Here is a 24,030-nt window from a genome sequence, read left to right as displayed (position 1 = left end):
GAAGTGATCAGGCTGGATCATTCTGTCTTAAAATGTGATAATAATGTAAATCTCAAAAATTTTGAAAAATGATTCATACGTGAATAAAACTAATCTTAAAAGTTGAAATCACAATTCAACTTATGATATTTTTATTAAACTTTATGAAACCATATATTCCCACAAAATATATTGAGTTATGAATTATGGAGGTCTACTTTGATATCTAGAATTATGTCTCAAGACTATATTTGATAGAGAATGTAAATTAATTTGGAAACCATTCCTAGATTTGAAATAAATACATGGATTTGTGTTAGTTATAAAATGTTCTCTCTGCATAAAGTCTGTATTTTAATTTTATAGGGTATCTAAATTAGAATAAACTTGCAATTTGAGAGAACTTATTTGTATTTCAAGCCTTGGGAGGTGTGCTTGTTTGGGTTAACGGCAATCACAAGTTTAAAGACTACAGGAAGTACGTGACTGCTAAAAAGCAAACCTTTGTCAGAACCAAGTTACGGTTATAAATAACTCATTTGTTGTTGCCCCAGACAATGAATCCAGAATGAACACTCATAAACTGCTATTAGGAATTAACCAATTGCCTTTGCAGCAGATTTTCTCAGGCTACTTAACATTAATGGAAGGCAATATGAATGCCTTTGTCATCTGAGAAGAGGAAGAAGGCATGTATAAAAATTAGTAGAGGGAGAGAACAAACCTGCAAAGACTCCAGTAGAATCTGTATTGTATATAGTCAAAATTATCATTTTTAAGTCCCAAGGAGAAGAAGCATAATTAATAGTTTCTCTCATCAATGGTCTTTCAAAGGCTAAGAGGCTGTATATAAAAATAAAACTCTTGTCCCAGCCAACCTGCCTCACTATTTACCCGTATAGGTTTCCCTTTACAGGGAAGTTTCATTCAGTTTTTATTAGGTTTCATGCACTAATCTCCTACAAATTTCACATTTGCTGCCAGAGAGATATTAATTATTGCTTGCTAAAGGGATTATCTCACTCCTATCTTGTAGCATTTTTTTTCATGAAAGAGGCCTGACATATCTCTGTGTTCCATAAGATCCACTCCTGACAAAACAACAAACAAATAAGCCGCTAGGTAGCCACCTACTTTAGTTTTTCCTGAGAGGTAGTTGCTCTACTCTAGTTTTTCCTGAGAGGTAGTTGTGAACAAAAATAGCAGAGTCTTGTGGTACTAAAGAAAAGTCAATTTGCTGGATTTGGTTTTGTGGATCACGGCCTACTTCCTCAAATGTATGGCATGTAAACCTGAGAAAGGAGTGTGTGGGATAGTGTGGTATAATAACAAGTTTCATTTATTAATTTGCCAAATCAAGTTGCTAATAAATGTACAAATGCAACACTGTTTCAGTTTCTTTTTCTTGTAGCAAGGTGCTGTCAAGCAAACTCAATCTTCACTTCTCAGGGAACCCATGCTTCTGAATAAGAATTTCCCTCAACTATTCTTTACATATATGACAGTGGTAAAATTTATTTGCCTCTGCCCTCTGGAATATTCTCCCATTGGAGGCAAGGTCCACTTCCTGCAGGGGTAAAATGCAAAATTTGTTACTACCGGTTCTGTGGGCATGACTTGGTGAGGGGGGAGGGTAATGTGACTGGGTGGGTGTGGCCAACTTTTTTTTTTTTACTTTTAAAAGCATTTTTTCTTCCAGCCGAAGAGGTTGTAATAAAAGGTTTTAAAAGGTTCTGGCGATCAGGTAAGTCAGCTGGATCACCAGAGGAGCCTTTTAAAAGCTTTTTTTTTACAACCTCTTTGGCCAAAGAGGTTGTAGAAAAATAATTTTAAAGGGTTCTGATGATCCCAGCTGAGCCACACAATCATCAGAGCCTTTTTTTTTTTTTACTTTTAAAAGCATTTTTTCGGCTGAATAAAAAATGCTTCTAAAAGTAAAAAAAAAACCCTCTGATGATTGCGCGGCTCAGCTGGGGCAGGGGGGCAGGGATTTTTGCTACCGGTTCTCCGAACCACCTGCCATCGCTACTGGATCAGGCGATTCGGTCTGAACCAGGAGCATTTCATCCCTGATCTCCTGGCCTTCCAGAAAAACTGAAAACTCTGCTCTGCTTCAAAACGGGCCTGGTACATTGGGTGGCTGAATGGGCATAGAAGATCCCTACCCCCAGACTGCCCGTCATCTTGGTTTTTAGCTTTTCTATTTAATTCCTCTAATTTTAATTATCTGGTAGGACTTTTTAAAAAACTTTATATTCTATTGTAAGCCACCCAGTCACTGTATCAGTGAGATGGGTGGCATAAAAATTCCAGAAATAAATGAATAAAAGGTAATGGGGCCCACATGGAACACATCCTTCTACGTATCTGAGGAATAATTAGTTCAGAGGATTAGACTAAGATGACAGAATCCACATTCAAAAAAGTTTATATGTTTATATAAGACTACCCATATCCTTGAATTTCATCTGAAAGCTGAATGGTTGCCTGTTAGCTTTCAGATGAAATTCAAGGATACGGGTAGTCATACAGAAAACCCTTTATGTTTTAGGGTCTTGTTATTTGTGGAACTGCCTCAGTGCTATTACATTTGTCTTTTCTAATAATTCTAGTACAATGGGTGTATTTATTTATTTATTTATTTATTTATTTATTTATTTATTTATTTAGATTTGTATACCGCCCTTCTCCCGAAGGACTCGGGGCGGTTTACAGCCAGATAAAACAGAACAACAAAATAAATACAAGATAAAATAGTATTTAAAAAACTTATTAAATTTGGCCCAGATTAAAATATATTTAAAATGGTAAAACCCACTAAAAAATTAGAAACCGAATAAAATCTAAAATTCTATGCCAGTCCTGCGCGAATAAATAAATATGTCTTCAGCTCGCGGCGAAAGGTTCGAAGGTCAGGAAGTTGGCGGAGTCCTGGGGGAAGTTCATTCCAGAGGGTGGGAGCCCCCACAGAGAAGGCCCTTCCCCTGGGGGCCGCCAACCGACATTGCTTGGCGGACGGCACCCTAAGGAGTCTCTCCCTAAGCTTGGCGGACGGCACCCTAAGGAGTCTCTCCCTCCCACGGGTCGGTGGGAGGCAATCGGTAGCAGTAGGCGGTCCCGTAAATAACCTGGCCCTAAGCCATGGAGCGCTTTAAAGGTAGTAACCAACACTTTGAAGTGCACCCGAAAGACCACAGGTAGCCAGTGCAGCCTGTGCAGGAGTGGTGTCACATGGGAGCCACAAGCGGCTCCCTCTATCACCCGAGCAGCTGCATTCTGAACCAACTGGAGCCTCCAGGTGCTCTTCAAGGGGAGCCCCATGTAGAGAGCATTGCAGTAATCCAAGCGAGAGGTAACAAGAGCATGAGTGACCGTGCATGGGGCATCCCGGTCAAGGAAGGGGCGTGTGATGCGGGTCCCTTCATTAAAATTGTTAATTTAGGAGACCTTAGTGTAGAGGAAGTACATAGATAGCTTTGAAGAAAATTGACAGCAACTGTTAGGAAAATGTGACCTTAGCTTGGGAAAACAGGAAAATAAGAGAAAGAAACTCAAGATTGTTGCACCTTAATTCTCTTTGGTAGAGGATAAAAAAGGGGAAAATGCTGATAAGTTTTCAAGAATATGCTATTATAGCCCATATTAACTGAATTCTAACATTTCTATTTTTGAGGTGGGGTACCTTGAAGGTCTGACATTTGAAAATACTTTCTGTCCATAGCCGTTCCTGCTCCATGGAATAGCATATCCTCTGAAGTCTGTACTGTCCTTACTCAGCCATTATTCAGGAAACCTAAAAAAATGTGGCTTTCTCAGCAGACTCTGAAGTAGAGTGACTTGTTTACCTATTTAGCGTTAATGCAATATTCCTTGGTGTTCATGGAGATTCCTTCCTCAGTCTAGTAATATATAATTTTTCAGTTATTTATTGCTGTTTTTCTATTTGTTTTATTGTTTTACTATGGTACATATCATCTAGAATCACTTGAACAGCTTCAATCAATTGAGGAAGCTTATAAATTGATTAAATGAATAAAAAACAAAAAACCAGGTAAATAATTTATTCAAGAATGGCAAGAAAAATATTAAAAACTTTAAAATGGTTAATTCCCTCATTGTTCTTGAAAGACATCCTGTGCATTCCAGATTTATTTTGTTTTCAGCCAGAATTTGTACCATATCTTACTTCTTTTTTAAAGGCCTGGTTGATTTGACTCCCTTTATAAACACACACACACACAAAAGATGATCTAAAACAAAATCTTAATAGACAAATTGCTGACATGCACTCTTTCATCAAAACATTGCTATGAATGCAATCTGAATAAATCTAAGTGGTAACCAGTGTTCCTTTTAAAATAAATGTATTTAAAAATCATGATTCATTTCAGAAAAATTGATTCGGAAAGCATAGTGCAAAGTAACTTTATTTTTTGCAGATGATTCACACTTCTAAAATTTTCCATCCACTTCACTTTATTATACATTAAGTATAACAAACAAAAAATTCAAATTTATTCCAGGAATAGTTATTTTCATATTATTTAACAATGCAATAATTATATAAAATAGATTTTTCATATGTAATGAAAAGTATGCACTTTAGCATAGTAAAAAAATCTGTAAGTCACTTTTGTTTCTCAAAAAGGTAGGAAAAGCTGTTAATATAAATTAAATGTATTTCCAAATATATCTCATCCAAAGTGGTAACAATATAACAAAGGCAGCTACCAATAAGCCTTTTTTACTCTCTGTAAAGATTACAACTGTTAATTATGTGAATTCAGCATACTAAAAAGCAGAGACCTCACCCTGCCAACAAAAGTGCGTATAGTCAAGGCTATGGTTTTCCCAGTTGCAATGTATGGCTATGAAAGTTGGACCATAAGAAAGGCTGAGTGTCTAAGAATTGAGGCCTTTGAACTCTGGTGCTGGAGAAGACTCCTGCGACTCTCTTGGACTGCAAGGCAATCAAACTGGTCAGTCCTAGAGAAGATCAACCCTGACTGCTCTTTAGAAGGCCAGATCCTGAAGATGAAAGTCAAATACTTTGGCCACCTAATGAGAAGGAAGGACTTACTGGAGAAGAGCCTAATGGTGAGATTGAGTGCAAAAGAAGAATGGGATGACAGAGAACAAGGTGGCTGGATGGAGTCACTGAAGCAGTAGGCGTGAGCTTAAATGGACTCCAGAGGATGGTAGGGGACAGGAAGGCCTGGAAGAACGTTGTCCATGGGGTTGCGATGGGTCGGACACGACTGCAACTAACAACAACAAATTATGGGAATAAAACAAAGTATAAATTTACAATTGATAAATACGGAAAAGTATTTATCAGGATTTAAAATAAATCAGAATAAAACAAAAGTGATAATCAAAAATATGTCTAAAACAACAGAAACAAAAATTAGAGGAAATAACAGGATTTGAGGTGGTAAAAAAGATTAAATACTTAGGGGTTTATATTAGCTCATCGAACAGGAAACTGTATAAGAATAATTATGAGTTGTTATGGCAAAAAGTTCAGAAAGACATGAATGCTTGGAAAAAACTGCAACTATCGTTATTGGGGAGGATAGCGGCTATCAAAATGAATGTGTTACCTAGATTTCTGTTTCTGTTCCAGATGATACCAATAATCAAGAAAGATAAAAATTTGGAGGAATGGCAGATTGGGATTAATAAATTTATATGGCAAGGTAAAAAGGCGAGGGTTAAAATGAAAATAATTCAGGACTCACGGGAAAGAGGAGGCTTAAAAATGCCTAATTTTAAACTATATTATGAAGCAGTAGCCCTTTCAGTAATAAGTGATTGGTTTAATTTAACGGAGGAAAGAATTTTGAATATAGAAGGTTATGACTTATTATATGGATGGCATGCGTATTTATTTTATGAAAAAAAAGTGGATAGGGCTTTTAAGAGTCATGTGTTGAGAAGTGCTCTTTTGCGGGTCTGGAAAAAATATTCCTATAAACTAGACTATAAGATTCCTATATGGGTGAGCCCCAGACATGCAATAGAGAATATAAATATAGAACAGAAACAGGAAATGATTACTTATAAAGAACTTTTGTATGCTGAAGGAGGTAGCTTGCAATTAAAATCATTACAGGTATTAAATAAAGAAGGGAGGAATTATACTTGGTTTCAATATGGACAACTAAGTGCTAGGTGGAAAGAAGATCAAAAAATTGGTATAATGCAAAGGGAGGAAAATTTAATAACGCAAATTAGAAATCAGACCCAGGAGCATATAAAGAGATTGTACAATGTGTTGCTTGAAATAGATTCGGAAAAGGATTTGGTAAAGGATTGTATGATAAAATGGGCACAGAATATTCAGGAATCAATAATGTTGGAAATATGGGAGAAAATCTGGGTTAGAAATGTTAAATTTACACAAGCACAGAATCTAAGGGAAAATTTTTATAAGATGTTTTATAGATGGCACTTAGATCCCAAAAAATTATCATGTATGTATCCTGATATCCAAGTGAAATGTTGGAGATGTGACTGTGATGACGCTACATATTATCATATTTGGTGGACTTGTAAGAAAATGAAGGCCTTTTGGATAAGAATATGGTGGATTATTCAAAATGTCCTGAAGAAGAAGATAAAGTTCCTGCCACAATTTTTCCTTTTGGGAATTATAACGGATTGTACAGTGACTAAGATTAAATTGATTTTGAACTTAATAACAGCAGCAAGGCTGTTGATTGTACAATATTGGAAGAAAAAAGAGTTCTCTACAATAGAAGAATGGATATTGAAAGTTACTAACTTGGCTGAGATGGCTAAAATCTCAGCCTTTCTGAAAGACAATACGCAGGAAAGATATTTAACTGAATGGAATAAATGGATTGATTATTTACAAAATAGATATCAGATTAAGAGATATCAGATTGCCTTTGAATAATTAGGATGTATTATTTTATATAATGGGGGGGTTAGGAAATGAAAAGATTTGGATGAGGTTAATTGGATTAGAAGGGAAAATTTTACTCTATGTTTGGTTTATGTATAACAATACCTTGTGATTGACCCGGGAAGCCGGGGTGGTGGTGAAGGGAGGGGGGAAGGGAGGGAAAAAGGGGTTTTTTTTTTGTGGGGGGAAGGGGGGGGAAAAGGGGGTAAAATGTTTTTGTTTGTTAAAACTTTTTCAATTAAAAAAAAAGTATAAATTTGTTTTAGAAACACATTTACAAACAAAAGACAAATTTTGGGTTTATATTAATTTTTGTGAGTTTTATTATATTCATTTTTCATTATAACTTGGCAACCTCAGACCTTATTCAAGTATTTATATTTCTCAGTCAACTTTGTGAAAATTTGTTTTAAAGTAAATATTCCAGCATTAAAAAGATTATTCATTCAAGGAGCAAAACTTACCATGCACATTTCTCATAATTCCCAGAGCCCAAATAATCTAAAATCTGGGGAAAAGCTAGTTTTTTAAAGAGTGCTTGAAGACGGACGTGGTAGGACCCATGTGGATCTATGAACAGCGAACGCCATTTATAAGAAGCAAGCAATGCACTTCTATAGAGACAGAATGTGTGTTCCATTTATGCATAGTATTAAAGACTGCACATATATTCATATCTGGATATTATTCATGAAAAAGATATATACAGAATTTCATTCAAACATTATTTTCCCTATGACAACAACAAAGGGGAAGCTTAAGTCTTCCCTGCCCCACACCGCAACACACATCCCTGAGGCTAAACCAGGCTTGGAAGAAAGAAGAAAACCACCAAAGAAGAGGGCTTCCATTCCTAACTGAATAGTATTTAAAGTCAACAAGAAATTAAAAGGGGTTAAGATGAAGATACCAGCCACAAACATAGCCCACCAGAGGTCATCCACATTAATCCCTATGTGCTATCAATCCCTTGATGCTATAACACAGCCTAAAACAAACTGGAAAGGTTCAAAGATCATCTGTTTCCTCCAAGGCCTTTGGGACTGCAAACTACTACCTTCTCTACAATTTCCCTAAAAAAGGGAAGGATGATGATAATAATAAGTGTAATCTACTACATTTGTATAGAAAGATGTCTAACTCTCAGTGACTCTGGGAAGTTGGACAGCAGATAAGGTTGAAGACCGAACAAAAATTGTCCAATCCCATTGCATCCAATAATGGCTTCTAGAGAAGAAGCGGAATCACAATAGCTCCTTTCTCTTCAACAAAGAAGAATTCATTACTAGCTTGCATTCCTTCAAATTCTGCCACTATGTTACATTCTGGATACAACAACAATAATTTAATTTTAAAATAACTATCCAAAATTGGTAAAATATAATCAGTATTCAGAATTTGGAGAACTAAAAAATAATACACATAGATGAAAGTCACTTATACTAAATGGCTAAAGTCGTCAAACAAAGCTATGGTTTGTTGAATAGGCCCCAGTGCCTGGGCTTACAAATCAGATAAGGGCATTAACCATGATTTTAAAACCTAGGTGGTTGGCAATGCTCCTAGAAGCATGAAGCTGAAAATACCAGCCTGAAGATGACGAATGAGACTTCGTCAAAACGTCGCCAAGACACTTCCAATTTTATGCGGAAGAAAACCCGAATAACCAAAGACCTACATACAAACACCCACGAAAACCTCAGAAAACACACACACACACACACACACACACACATATATATATAAATATATCCAGTTTTAAGGGACTAGAAAGTTCTATTTTTAACAGTAACATAGAAATATGGATGAATAGAGGAATTTTTTCACCTAGGCTAAGCCATTCATATCATATCATATATAAAATCAAAGAAATCTTTATTATGGTCATAGATCAGCACATAGCCATTAAAAAACAAACATGTTCTACTAGGCATAGCACACTAATACAAAGATGATAGATTACGTAGCAATTTTTTTAAAAAAATGTTCATATTTCATTACCCTTTCTGCTGCTCTTGTAGGCGATTGAAGAAATTTTGCAGAGTTGCCACAGTCACATCTTTTTAGCCTTCATTTTTCTGAACACATGTCACTGACTTATTGACACATTTCATTACTTTTATTTATTTAATAAATTATTTTAACCACCCATTTAACCATGAAATTCTGGTTGGAGAATAAAGGTAATACATAATATACAATCAAATCAAATCATGGTGTACAATTATTTACACAGCTGATTCCAACAATAAAATCATCCAACAGGTGAGTAAGGACTGAATCCAAGATGCTATTTAGAAAGTTCTAAAGGGCAGATGAATATATGATAATATTTGGTCACACCAAAGTTAAGTTTACAATTATTTACCTCCCTTTTTCTTCTCCCAAATTTTCCTTTACTTCTGTTTTATAATTATATTCTTCTTGCCCCAACTGAATTTTTATTTTTATAGACTTGCTGAAAAATAATTAACTCTCTGTAAAAATCTGAGTCTTAAAGGCAAAATGAATTATGCAGGCTGCATCGATTTGCATATCCTAAAAAATGTGTTCATAGAATTAGATTTCTTGGCACGAATTTCAGACTTTTAAAAGCTTGGTGGTGGGGTGTTCCATCACAAAAAGTGCATACCGCATAAACAGTCCATCAGAATTTCAAATGAATATGCAGATTTAGAGTTTTGCAGTTCCCATAGAGTCCTTATCTTCTTGTTATGGAACTGATTAGTGGAAGGAGAGATGTTCGGTTACATCCAAAAAACGTTAAGCCCTACAAAGGATAAACAAGAAAGTTAGTTAAAATGGTATCTTGGCACTGTGAAGTAATCATTTTGGCACTTTTCCTTCAAAATTCTATAATAAAAGCAAAGCAAGATCACAGCTGCAAGGCAGAGAAAAATTCCAGTATGAGATTTGGGAAAGCCATTATCAGCCAAAGCAGACAATACCAGAATAGATGGCAGGCTATAGAAACTTCATTATCTTTTATGCATATTGGGAAGTACTTATGCAAGTACACAATCTCATGTAATTCTATTTTGGCTATCTACAAGCAAGAGACAGCTATCTGTCATTTTGGGATTAGCCCTAGGATCTGACGTATTATACAGTAGTCAATTTCCTCAAAAGTGAAAGGAACAGGGCAATTTTATTTTATTTTATTATTTTATTCATTTATCTAATTTACATTGCCTCCAATTTTACCAGAAATGACTCTGGGTAGTACACAATTATCAGATGAAACAACAAATACAAAAACAACAGGTACGTCAAATCAAATCAATTTGATTTGATTTGATTTCAAATGTAAAAACAACAGTTATAAAATATAAACATCCATATTAATAAATATCATAACAATCTACTATAGTTATATAGTTATATATAATTATATAGTTATATAATTATGTATAGTTATATATAGTTATATAGTTATATAATTATATATATATAACTCCGCCGCCTTCGACATGACCTGAGTTTAACTCATAGAATCATCTATTACAATGTCCTTCCTATTGAAGATTACTACTTCAGCTTCAATTGCAACAATACACGAGCACACAATAGATTTAAGCTTAATGTTAACCACTCCAATCTTGATTGCAGAAAATATGACTTCAGTAACAGAGTTGTTACTGCCTTCCATTGAGGACTTGTATACTGCACGAATCAAGAAGAGGGCCGTGAAAATATTTACAAATCCCTCACATCCTGGACATAAACTGTTTCAACTCCTACCCTCAAAACGACGCTATAGAGCACTGCACACCAGAACAACTAGACACAAGAACAGTTTTTTCCCGAAGGCCATCGCTCTGCTAAACAAATAATTCCTTCAATACTGTCAAACTATTTACTAAATCTGCTCTGCTATTAATCTTCTCATCGTTCCCATCACCAATTTCTTTCCACTTATGACTGTATGACTGTAACCTTGTTGCTGGTAATCCTTATGATTTATATTGATATATTGACCATCATTTGTGTCAATCTTTTATGTACACTGAGAGCATACCAAGACAAATTCCTTGTGTGTCCAATCACACTTGGCCAATAAAAAATTCTATTCTATTCTATTCTATTCTATTCTATTCTATTCTATTCTATTCTATTCTATTCTATTCTATTCTATTCATACTTGGAATACACGACCAGACTCTGTGGTCTCCTCCTAAAATCCCCAAAGCTTTAACCAAAAACTGTCTGCTATTTTATTTATTTATTTTTATTTATTTATTTTTATTTATTTATTTTGTCACAACAGTATATATAAGCATAAGCATGAAAATAACTATATAATATATAAGCATATATATAAGCATAAGTATGTAATAACTATATTAATTGGATATAATGAAAGGAAACAATAGGACAGGAACGGTAGGCATGTTTGTGCTCTTATCCATGCCCCTTACAGACCTCTTAGGAATGGGGTGAGGTCAATAGTAGACAGTTTTTGGTTAAAGCTTTGGGAATTTTGAGAAGAGACCACACCCCTTTCCTAAGAGGTCTGTAAGGGGCATGAATAAGAGCAGAAGCGTGCCTACCGTTCCTGTCCTAATGTTTCCTTTCATTATATCCAATTAATATAGTTATTAATACTTATGCTTATATATATGCTTATATATTGTATAGTTATTTCATGCTTATGCTTATATATACCGTTGTGACAAATAAATAAATAAATAAATAAATAAATAGGCGAAAGGAGGATAATAATGACACTCCACAATGAAGCCATCTAAGTAAGACTTCACTTCCCTGAGAATCCCAGGCCTGATAGTCACGCCTTGAGGGCTTTTTGGAATGTCAAAGAATTAGAATTAGAATAACAGTGGTGGAAGGGACCTTGGAGGTCTCCTAATCCAACTCCCTGTTTAGACAGGAAACCCTATGCCATTTCAGATAAATGGTTGTCCAATCTATTCTTTAAAATTTCCAGTGTTGGAGCATTCACAACTTCTGGAGGCAAGTTGCTCCACTGATTAATTGTTCTAACTGTCAGGAAATTTCTCCTTAGTTCTAGGTCGCTTCTCTCTTGGATGGATTAGTTTCCATCCATTGCTTCTTGTCCTGCCTTCAGGTGCTTTGGAGAATAGCTTGGCTCCTTCTTCTTTGTAGCAACCCCTGAGATATTGGAACACTGCTATCATGTCTCCCCTAGTTCTTCTTTTCATTAAACTAGACATACCCAATTCCAGCAACCGTTCTTTGTAAGTTTACCCTCAGTCCCCTAATCATCTTCGTTGCTTTTCTCTGCACTCTTTCTAGAGTCTTAACATCTTTTTTTACATCTTGACGACCAAAACTGGATGCAGTATTCCAAGTGTGGTCTTACCAAGGTATTATAAAATGGTATTAATACTTCACGTGATCTTGATTCTCTAATTTCAAGGGGCGGAGGGGATGTTCCATAATGCAAGCACCATGACAGAGAAGGCTCTTGTTGTGTCTGCGCCCCCCGAGCCGGGCCTCCTGCCAGAAAGTGACTTGGAAAGTGAGGGGAAAGGGCCATCAGGACTTACCTTGGGAGCACCGGCTTCCCTGGCTCAGCTCCAGGAGTCAGACACAGGCCAGGTGGAAGAGATAATGAGGCCTCCGTCCCCTGACTCTTCCCTCCCCCCAGGCCATGCCTTCAGACCCAGCTGATAGCAATCAGGCTTGGTTGGATCATAGGTTTTGTAGGCAGGAGAGGAGGGAACAACAGAAGCAGGGATGGGGCAGGACTAGGAAGTGCTGAGTCATGGAGCCACACCCCACAGGATATAAAAGACAGCGAGAGCTGCTGTGTCTCTTTGTAACAGGCAAATCCACTGATTAAGAGCTGAAGTTTGTTTCTGAGTGACTCACCGGCGTCGTGGAAGATAACGGAGGCTCTTGGCAGATGCTGGCTATTCTGCTGCCAGAGCTGATAGTGCTGGCTAATTAAGCCATCACTTGGACAGAGGCGAGGGAGGACACAACAACTCTGATTTCAGCAGATAAAGGATTTTAACTATAAATACATTAAAGTGGTTCTGATAAAAAGGAGAGAGAATTCAAGTTTGTATTATATGTGTCAGAATCATAAATCAAGAGTTCAAAAATATTACTTCAAAAATTATATAACAAAATGGAGCACTTACTAGGGTGTAGCGTTAAAATAGTCTCTTGGGGCCACAGTTTTTATTCCACCAAAGAAGTCTAGAAGCCAAATGTTGATGATGTTCAGTTTGGCAAAAAACCAGTTATGCCCTATAGGCCAAAATGCCATTTCAGGATGTCTACTGAACAGTGCTGTCTTTGCAAAATCAGCTTCTGTACCATTCTGAACCTAAAAAAAGAGTTTTCAGCAATATAAAAGACAACAAATTAATTAGCCATTATATTTTTCTGCAAGTCTTCTCAAGATAGGACAATCCAGGACATAACAGAGCATGGAACTAGAATCTGAACAGCTGTCTGGACTCAATCCAGTGGAATTGTTGACTTTGAATTGCTGGCGCTGCACATACAGTAGCTAATACTCGCACAACCAATAGCTGGAAAACTGTGTGCCTGACAAGTTGAACACCTTTAGTTGCACAGAAAAAGCAGACCATGCTTTCCATTTGGTCCCAATTACTGCTTGGATGACCATGTAGTGTTTCGAACTAAATATTTTTAGGATTGGATCGCAATTACATTTGTTTTTAAAACTGTACTAAATCATTTTATGAATTATCATGTACAAATCGTACATGATAAAATTTCTTTTGGGTAACAATGAGAAAAATTTAAGAAGAGCAGTGTGGCCTTGTGCAGAGTTTTGCTTTTCAGCAATCATTGAGAAATGTATGAAAATAAGAAGAAAGTTTATTGTTCATTTTTTGATTTAGAGAAAGCATGTGATAAAATCAGGATTTATTTACTGAATGTTTTATGTGAATATGGAAGGTTAACTGTTGAATTCAATAAGATGGAGATAAAGCATGCATGAGAACAAGAGGGGGCCTCAGCAGACTAAGTCTCTGTTATTAATACAGCTGCTTGCAATTACTGCAAGTTCAAGTCCCACCAGGCCCAAGGTTGACTCAGCCTTCCATCCTTTATAAGGTAGGTAAAATGAGGACCCAGATTGTTGGGGGCAATAAAAGTTGACTTTGTATATAATATACAAATGGATGAAGACTATTGCTTAACACAGTGTAAGCCGCCCTGAGTCTTCGGAGAAGGGCGGGATATAAATTCAAATATATTTTTTTTTTTAAAGTGGAATTTTTAATAAATGAGCACAGTCAATGTGCAAGTCAAGGATGTGTATATGTATCCTTATATTTATGGATATATTTATAAGGAATGCTTGTGGTGAAGGTGAAGGAAAGTTGGCAGGCACTGTGACTGTTATTTGTACTTTTCAATGCAAAGCGTCACATTGTTGACTGAAAACTGAATAATTTGCAACAAACTCTAGTATACTGTATTATATGAAGCAATGAAGCATATGGATCTGATAATGCATCAAAGAGTAAAGTAGCTTCTTTTTAATAGGGAAAATAGTAAATAGTTTCAGGTTTATATAAATAGTGAAAATATTGAGCAAATGGATAAATTTGTATATTTTGGTAGAATAAGATAATGGAGAGGTATAATAAATGACATTGAAATAGATTAGAATTAGTAGTATTTCTTTTTTTGTCCTTATCTCACAACTTTATTTCTTTGGGTCACTGTCTCTTACATTCTGGAATAATTTTGCCTATTGCAAATAATGTAATCTGTATGTGCCACAGGTTGCCCACCCCAATTTCAAACACTGATATCATTTGAACTATAATACTATAGACAATTTCTTTGGAATAATTCCTACTAATTTGAGTAGAATTTGAGTCTCACCTTCTCTAATACCATCTGGTTCCTTGAATTAAGTTGAAATGCAAAGCTCCAAATGAAGATTAAAACAATATTGTTTTATGTGGTGTTTATTTGTATAGTTATGCTGTAGATGTTTTATTGAATGTTTATAAAGGTTGAAATTGTCAAAAGTCTCTTCTGACTGCAGCAATTATATGCCTACATAAACATGTTTTGCCACAATAAAAAGGAATAAATATGTTGTAGTATGAAGTTTTCTAGGCCAAAGATGGCCTTCGTCATCTTGCCAACTGGGAAGAAGAAAGCAATTTCTCTCTGAAAGTGAATGGGAGTGGGAGGCACCGTTTATCGGTGGTTCTCCTCCTACCTCTCTGACCGGACGCAGACGGTGTTGACAGGGGGGCAGAGATCGGCTCCTAGGTGCCTCATGTGTGGGGTGCCGCAGGGGTCGATTCTCTCGCCCCTCTTGTTCAACATCTATATGAAGCTGCTGGGTGAGATCATCAGTGGCTTCGGGGTGAGATACCAACTGTACGCTGATGACACTCAGCTGTACTTTTCCACCCCGGGCCACCCCAGTGAAGCTGTCGAAGTGCTGTCCCGGTGTTTGGAAGCCGTACGGGTCTGGATGGGGAGGAACAGGCTCAAACTTAATCCCTCCAAGACGGAGTGGCTGTGGATGCCGGCACCTCGGTACAGTCAGCTGCAGATGCGGCTGTCTGTCGGGGGTGAGTCATTGGCCCCGATGGAGAAGGTACGCAACCTGGGCGTGCTCCTGGATGGCCGGTTGTCCTTTGAAGATCATTTGGCGACCGTCTCCAGGAGAGCATTTTATCAGGTTCGCCTGATCCGCCAGTTGCGTCCCTTCCTGGACCGGGATGCCTTATGCACGGTCACTCATGCTCTCGTTACCTCTCGCCTGGACTACTGCAATGCTCTCTACATGGGGCTCCCCTTGAAGAGCACCCGGAGACTTCAGCTAGTTCAGAATGCGGCTGCGCGGGTTATCGAGGGAGCGGTTCGGAGCTCCCACATAACACCTATCCTGCGCAGACTGCACTGGCTACCTGTTGTTTTCCGGGTGCGCTTCAAGGTATTGGTTACTACCTTTAAAGCGCTCCATGGCTTAGGACCGGGCTATCTACGGGACCGTCTACTGCCAACCTCTATCTCCCACCGTCCGGTGCGTTCTCACAGAGAGGGACTCCTCAGGGTGCCGTCAGCCAAACAGTGCCGACTGGCGGCCCCCAGGGGGAGGGCCTTCTCTGTGGGGGCCCCGACCCTGTGGAACGAACTTCCCCTCGGACTTCGACAACTACCGGACCTTAGGACCTTTCGCCGCGAACTTAAAACTTATTTATTTCGTATGGCTGGACTAGCTTGATTTTTACTTTTAAATTTTAAATTTGATGGGTTTTTAAAGTTTTATAATCTTATGGGGGTGTATGTTATTTTAATATTTGGGCACATTTAAATTAGTTTTTTAAGGGATATTTTAACTATTGTGTATATTTGTATTTTATCTGCCTGTTCACCGCCCTGAGTCCTTCGGGAGAAGGGCGGTATACAAATTAAAATATTATTATTATTATTATTATTATTAAATCCCAAAACTAGAGAGCAGACAAATATCCTTTTTAGCAATGCTCTATAATGGCTTCCTCAGTAGTTTACCACATAAGTTGCAAAGCATTGTGAGATGACTCAATTCCAGCAGCAGAGTCCCATGCATGAGGAAAGTAGCTGGGAGAAGACAATGCACTGTCCTATGTGGCTATTTCCTCATCACAAAATAAGAAACTCCCTTCATTACATCAGGGTCAAATATTTATATGGATTTTTACTGTTAAATATGCAGACTCACGAGACAGAGATTATGTTAACACCAACGTTTAAAACACACTATTATGAAAACTATTTTCTAATTCCGAGCTAGAATTTACATCTATAGTCTTGTTACCAGCACAAATATTGGTTTACCTTCTCAACTATGCCATAGAAGATCACATGGGCACATAGAGGATCTTGCGGATCATAACGGTGCTTCTTGCAATAAGAGGTCTGTGCCAAGGACATGGTTAGGGAGGCATTTGCATTCACCTGAAATACAAGAAGTAAATTGGGTTTAATCAAAGTTCCAGGCTCATTGAGTAAAATAATGCTAAAAGATAATTTGACATATAGTTATCAAAGGTAACATACCAAAAACACTTGAATTTGCTTGTTTCATTTTCTATTTAGTGTAAAAGTTTAAAAATCACATGATGATGACTCAGCCTTTTCTATAGGCACAAGACTGAACTGTGACCTCTTGAAATATTCAAACAAATTTATTTTTGGGGAAAAAGTGAAGTTACAGCCGCATGTGATTTAAATATAAGCATTTTACATTTGTTGCTTCCATATTAACCCAGATACAGGTTACTAAATTCCAAGAATTTGCTGATTCATGACTGAATATATTATCTGTGGAAAATGTCTCCAGCTGTCATCTGTATTCTGGAGATAAAAAGCAGCAGCATTTTTTCAAGATATTGTCCTTCAGAATGAGGAAAGGACAAGTTAGCCCAGGGGTAGTCAACTTTTTTATGCCTACTGCCCACTTTTGTATCTCTGTTAGTAGTAAAATTTTCTAACTGACCACTGGTTCCACAGTAATGCGCCGTGTATCATCGTCTGCGCATGCCTCTCGTGCATCGTGGATTGGATTTGGGGGGGGCGCTGGCTACCAGCTCTGTTTGTCTGTTACAGCTGGGTGGTGTGTGGGGGGAGATGTGTGAGCTATTCTGGGATGAGGGTCTTTTGTTTGCAGTCGCACTATAGCGCCATTTAGTTTCACTTATGTAATGTGAACTAAACTTATGTGCAGGCGATACAAATAGTATATTTTCAGAAATTTAAATTGTCATGGGGAATTTTATGAAAACTTAATGAAAATGTTTTTAAATAATACTATGAATTTTTTTTAAAAAGTCAATTAAATTTAAAAAAAAGGAAAGTGCTTCAGTATTGGACAAAACCCCTACCACCCACCATGAAAGCTGGAACCCACTAGTGGGTGGTAGGGACCAGGTTGACTACCACTGAGTTAGCCTCATGGTCCAATAAGCACCATGGAATTATCAAAAACATTTTTAGAAATGTTTTTTTAGGTTCTTCATATTTTATACACCACATAACAGAATGCTACATTTTTCTCTCTTTTCAAAGAAAGAACTTTATAACAATCTCCAGTAGTTTTTATCTGACAAATTTTACACATATGACAGAGTAATCAATGGACTCTAATTTCAAGAACAGAGTTCCAAAATATACAAGCCTGTCCCAGATAAAGCACTTTTTTTGGAATCATCTAAAACGTCACAAATAGGCAAAATGTTTTCAAGATCTTTAGAATTCTATTGTTCTTACCATCTATGAAAAAAATGTGTGTACATTTAATATTAAATCCAGCTGCAAAATGTGCATGAAGTTCAGATATAAACAAGATAACAAAAGCTAAAGAGACGAGCTTGTAATATTCATTCAAGGTTCTAATGAGCAAGAAGTCAATGGACCCTAAATGTGCATTGTCCAATAAATAAATAAGTGGAGTATTCATTATCAAGACTTTTAAAAAACATTATCCAAATCAAACAAATCTTTATGTCTCTTCACATACAGAGGGAACATAGTAGAAGGTCATGTTATTTATAGAACTATTTTCTCAAGTACTCAATACAGAGGTCAAGTTGACAAGACACAGCTTACTTGTTTAGACATGCATTTCTCGAGAATTTAAGATTTTCACAGTCTTACAAACTTAACTTTAAGTAGCTAATTATTTTCCTACAACAAACAAAATGTGTACAAATTCTAGATTAAGAGCATTTCAGAGATATAGCTGAACTCCCAAACAGGAGTGGATAGTTTCAAAATCTGTATTCAGGTCGAGCAACGTACAGATTAAGGATGTCACAACTTCCTGCATACTTCAGAAGGGAAGAAAAGACATTCCATGAAGTTCAACGTAAGAGGGTAGAAATATTTGTGGCATAATCCTCATCAATGTATAGTAATCTATCATTAGAGGATTTTTTCCCTTTGCTGCCAATCAGAAGCAAGCATTGAAAACATGCACTATAAAATACTGGCAATAATACTTGTTACCACTATATTAAGAAATATGGAACCACCTGTAAACTAAGATAATTATGAATATATCATCATGGGAAAATCTCCCTCTCTCCCCACTCTCTTCTATCTTCCTACTTACCTATTTTTCCATACAATGAAAGATAAATTGAAAAAAGAAAAGAAAAAGAGAAAAAATGGAAAAAGATGAAAAGAGAAAAGAACTAAAGTTAGAATAGCTTCCTACCTTCTTTTCAAGAGACACTGTAGGCACAATTTTATAATCCCTCCTTCCTCTGAGATATTGTATAGGTTTCTTCAGTCCCTTATATAGTCCAAGTCTATCTTAAACTTCAAACATGCTGTAAATCAACATTTCATTTCTTCATTTCTTTTAGTAAAAAGTCCATATAAGGTTTCCAGTCTTTCAAAACAATTAGCTTCATTTCAAATCATTGTTATTACCTGTAGTAACTATCAGATTAATCTGAACTACTACAATCTGGTGTCAGTGTTAGATAAACTGAAAGATTGCACATAACTTGCTATATCATCATTTTAATTTGACTTTGAATCTACAGCAGACATGATATCTGTGTCTTTTAACAAATACATAGAAGTGTGCTTTCTGTGAGACCTTTATCACCCCAAAAATAAGATTTAAAACAGTCCTACTGAATTCTGCCTTCAGTAGGGAGACATTCTATCCTGTGCTGACTATGATATACCGTACTTTTCGGACTCACTTTTTCCCCCCCCTTAAAGAGGGTGGACATGTTTGTGCATCTTATACACTGAATACAGCCAGTTTTGGCCTCACGAAACCTTGCCCTGTGCACCAACAACAGGCCTGTTTTTCGCAAAAACTGGATGTGCAGAGGGTTTGGGAGGCCTGCAGAGTGCTCCTGAGGGCTGGGAAGGGCAAAAACGCAACAAGTGGGGGGGTCGGGAGGCCAAAAAATGGGCCCATTTTTTGCGAATACAGGACTGCCTGTATTGTGTCATATGGATGTAATAGAGACATCTTTCAATCAAAATAAATCCAAAAAGCAATAGTAAAAGGAACAGTGGGATATCTCTTTAGTTTGTTCCTTCTGGAAAAGAAAGATGGCATAGCATATTTAAGATAGACCAGATTATGTTTTTCAATGCATCTGCATGACAAGATTCCCCTACAATAATATCAGTTGTGAACAAGGCATTGCAAACTACAGAAAATTTCTCATCCTTACCAACTTCAATAATCAGGTATATTTGTTGGTCTTCTGGCACTCCAGCATCAGCTGAAAATCATATACATCCTATTGAATTAGTTTCCTCATTGGAAACTGCTTGCCACATCCTTACTTCCCAGTTCATATTTTAGTCCAGATGGGGAAAAGTTCACAAAAATGGAACCAGATTAGCATACTGGTACATCTCTTCCAGAGTTTGTACCCAAATCTCGAATAGACTTCTTAAGGGTTACAACCATGGTTTTTAAAATTAATCTGCATCTGTTACCCACAGACCAATCTTCCTTTGCAACTATCCCCTCAGAAAGGATGTCTTGCACATCATAGATATGGAGGTGTCCAAATGTGTCCTCTAAATCACTTGTAACTGAATGTGAGTTTGCCATCATTTCATCTACTTATCTTTAAATATAATATAATATAGCTTGACCTCTATATTTATGCACACACCTACACAGAGATTACTTCCAATTACGCTATTATTTTAGAAGATGATGAAAGATAAAGGAGAAGAATGGATAAGAGTGAGGTCAAAAAAATTCCAAATAAACTCATCATAGAGTTTGAGCTACCAAGAAAGAACTGAAAGGAATTCTAGAGGATGGCTTGTCATAATGTCATATGTAAGGTAAATGACATAAGGCTCTAGTAACAGCTACCTGAGTCCCCTATAGATTGACAATTTCCCATACTAGGTAAAAAGAATGGGCCAGTTATGATTATCACTTTAAACAATCTTTCTTAGAAATGGATCCAAAATTCTATGCCCTCATTCTATAAGAAATCTGATTTGTGAAACCTAATGCTGTGAATGTTCAGTATGTGCAAATTATCTTTCTATTACAGAAATGTTTAATCTTTTTTAAGCACTGACATCCCTAAATCTTTATTGTTTGGAAGCAGAACATGTATTTTTAATACTCAGCCATGATCAGTGTAACACTGACTCCTCTCTACACAAATAAATATCACTGTAGCTACCTTCATACACACATTGTATTAATAATTAAATGAATCCATAGCTTAGTATAATATACAAAGTGACTTCTGTGATTTAATATAATGCACAAATCTACTTATTACAATTCATTCAACACTGTTTAAAAATGTGGCTTAGTATAACTGGAGCACTATGGTAGTGCAACTAAACCACTGAATGGAGACAAAAGTATACGTTATTGAGATTTAATATAGAACAGAGTGAAACTATTGCTTTGGGTTGTTTTGCAATTATATATCTACTTTGTACAGCCTAAAATTCAATCTATTTTACTGTGATCAGCTATGATTCCAAGATCCTTTTCACAAATCTTATCCATATTTTTACACTTAACTTCTTTTTCATAAGATCTTTGCATTTGTCCAATTTAAAAATTCAGAATTACCATCAGAACCGTCTGTTTATCATACAGGATAAAATAAGCCATATCATGTTTATTTTGTTCTGCAAGATAAATAGCCATTCTGTGAAAATAGGCGTTGCTATTTAAATTGAAGGAAAAATTAAAACACCTTCTTGCCACTACAATATTAAAATTCCAGACTCCAATATTAAAAAGTGAAACAAAATCCCACCCAGTTTTTCAATCTTGAGCCAGAAACTCAGCCTTGGGCCAGAAAACCGGCATGAAATTTCTGCTCAGTTTGGGGATTGAATTATGACTGTCAAATCTTTTCATTGCAATTCTCATGCCACAGGCTTATTAACTAAAACACAGAAGCATACAGTATGTACTAAATAGAATAGTCAGGACATCACATAAAGATCTGTTATTTTATGCCGAAAAATAATTCATGATTCTTTTTGCATCATCTTTTTCAAAAAGCCAATAGGTACTTATGGACTTGTCTTTAAAACTATGCTCTCATAGCCACAGAAAACAACATTAGATTTAATTTGACCTATTATAGATTAATCACAAAAGTGGAGCGCATCAACCTGCAATACACAGGGAAAACTAATTCTTGGGGGGGGGGGTGTACATTTAAACCATTTTTAGTAATCCGAACGAGTCTAACCTTCCTCATAAGAAAGCTATTAGTGGATATTTCCCTAAGACCTGACCGAAAATGCTGATGGAGGAAACTGAATTTTCTTCTTTGACGACCATGCCGGGCCACACATTAGAACCCCAAACCAGCCGGGCACTTCCTTCAAAGGCAACGTACCCAGGACGAAGCTGTCAGCCACCGCTCACCTTCAGGTCGTGCACTGAGATTTCCAGCTCCGTCAGGTACATATAAGGGACCCCACTACTTTTCCCCACCGGCCCATCGCTGACGGAAAAGACATTGGCGAAGGGCTGGCCCCGCATCGGAGGATCCTGCGTGGAGATCGTAGCCAGCGCGCCCCAGTCACACATGTGGGCCACGAAGCGGGCGACCCTTGCCGTCTCCTGGTGCGGGGGGATTGCGGTCACTCCCGCCAGCAACCACACCAGCCGCCACATCTCACGTCCTTCACAAACACTTTTGGAAAAGATCCCTTAAGGCTGATAGGGGAAATCGGGCACTTAAAAAGCTAGGCAGCCCCGCCCTTCTTCCTCGTATCCAATAAAATACCTGCCTGGTTCTGAAAGTTCCCACGAAAGGAGGGTTGCTACTATTTTCATCCAATGGCGGCTCAGATTACTCCCTTTTTAACCAGTAAGACCTAACTAATGGCGGAAAACATTGTGGGCATAGCTACATGTTGTGGGGAGGATTATATTGCTATCCACCAATGATAATACGCCTTAAATTTCAGTAAACGAAACGTGTGGCTAGGTAAACAAGGAGGAACCGATAATGTAGTTTTCCTGTTTGACTGGATATTTAAGTATCTTCCTAGGGCTATGTGGTTGTATTTGTCAGCATAGTAAAAATATGTTTTAATGACACATTGCTGTATAATCTAGCCAATTGATGTTAGCCTATGTGTAACAGCTTGTGTAGTTTATGATTCAGTGAGCTGTCTGAACCCCAAAAACCATTTAAAAAAACAAAAAACAAAGTTTAGCTAATCATGAGTATTAATGTAAATAAAACCATTCTAAGGCAAAACACATAGTATGTTTGGTTTATGACTACCTATTGTAGCTTTTTATTTATTTATTTATTCATTTATTTTGTCAAATACATATTAAATAATGTATATAAGTATAAGCATGAATTGAATACATAAAATGAATACAACTAAAGGGAACATTAGGACAGGGACGGTAGGCATGCTGGTGCTCTTATATGCACGCCCCTTACAGACCTCTTAGGAATGGGGTGAGGTCAACAGTAGACAGTCTTAGGTTAAAGTTTTGGGGATTTTGGGATGAGACCACGGAGTCTCATGAATTATAGTTCATTTGTACAATTGAGGAGTTCAGCCTAGCCAGTAAGATTAATTAGATTTTTTTTGTTAATTTCCACAGTGGAAAAGTGAAACAAATAACACTTCCCCTTTTAAAAATAAGCATTTATCTGAAGTGATGTAGTGAGTGCTATTTAGAGTATAAAGGTGAAGGTATAGGTTCCCCTCGCACATATGTGCTAGTTGTTCCCGACTCTAGGGGGCGGTGCTCATCTTCATTTCGAAGCCGAAGAGCCAGCACTGTCCGAAGACATCTCCGTGGTCATGTGGCCGGCATGACTCAATGCCAAAGGTGCACGGAACGCTGTTACCTTCCCACTAAAGGTGGTCCCTATTTTTCTACTTGCATTTTTTACGTGCTTTCGAACTGCTAGGTTGGCAGAAGTTGGGGCAAGTAACGGGAGCTCACCCCGTTACGCGGCACTAGGGATTTGAACAGCTGAACTGCCGACATTTCGATCAACAAACTCAGCGTCTTAGCCACTGAGCAACCGCGTCCCTATTATTTAGAGTATGTTAGTGGATAATAACATATTCTGAGTAACACCTCTGAAGCTATACTCTAGTAGAGGTTAGCACTTTGATGGACAGCA

The 24,030-nt window shown here is 37.2% G+C and overlaps 1 protein-coding gene across 2 annotated transcripts; it reads right to left on the bottom strand.

Moving 5' to 3' along the window:
- Positions 1-4,388: 4,388 nt before the first annotated feature.
- Positions 4,389-22,640, bottom strand: CREG1 (cellular repressor of E1A stimulated genes 1). 2 transcript variants are annotated; one of them, XM_058185852.1, is made up of 4 exons: positions 22,293-22,636; positions 16,727-16,846; positions 13,039-13,226; positions 4,389-9,680 (listed from the first exon to the last, which is right to left on the bottom strand). In XM_058185852.1, coding segments are annotated over exons 1-4 (561 nt in total). In that variant the 5' UTR covers positions 22,545-22,636; the 3' UTR covers positions 4,389-9,679. The 2 variants fall into 2 exon arrangements, with proteins under 2 accessions (XP_058041835.1, XP_058041836.1); XM_058185853.1 differs by lacking the exon at positions 4,389-9,680 and having other exon boundaries at positions 13,038-13,226; positions 22,293-22,640.
- Positions 22,641-24,030: the final 1,390 nt, after the last annotated feature.

This window comes from Ahaetulla prasina, chromosome 5 (assembly GCF_028640845.1).
Source record: "Ahaetulla prasina isolate Xishuangbanna chromosome 5, ASM2864084v1, whole genome shotgun sequence".
Lineage (NCBI taxonomy): Eukaryota > Metazoa > Chordata > Lepidosauria > Squamata > Colubridae > Ahaetulla > Ahaetulla prasina.
The sequence above is the reverse complement of the archived record's forward strand: the minus strand, read 5'-3'. Positions and strand labels throughout refer to the sequence as shown.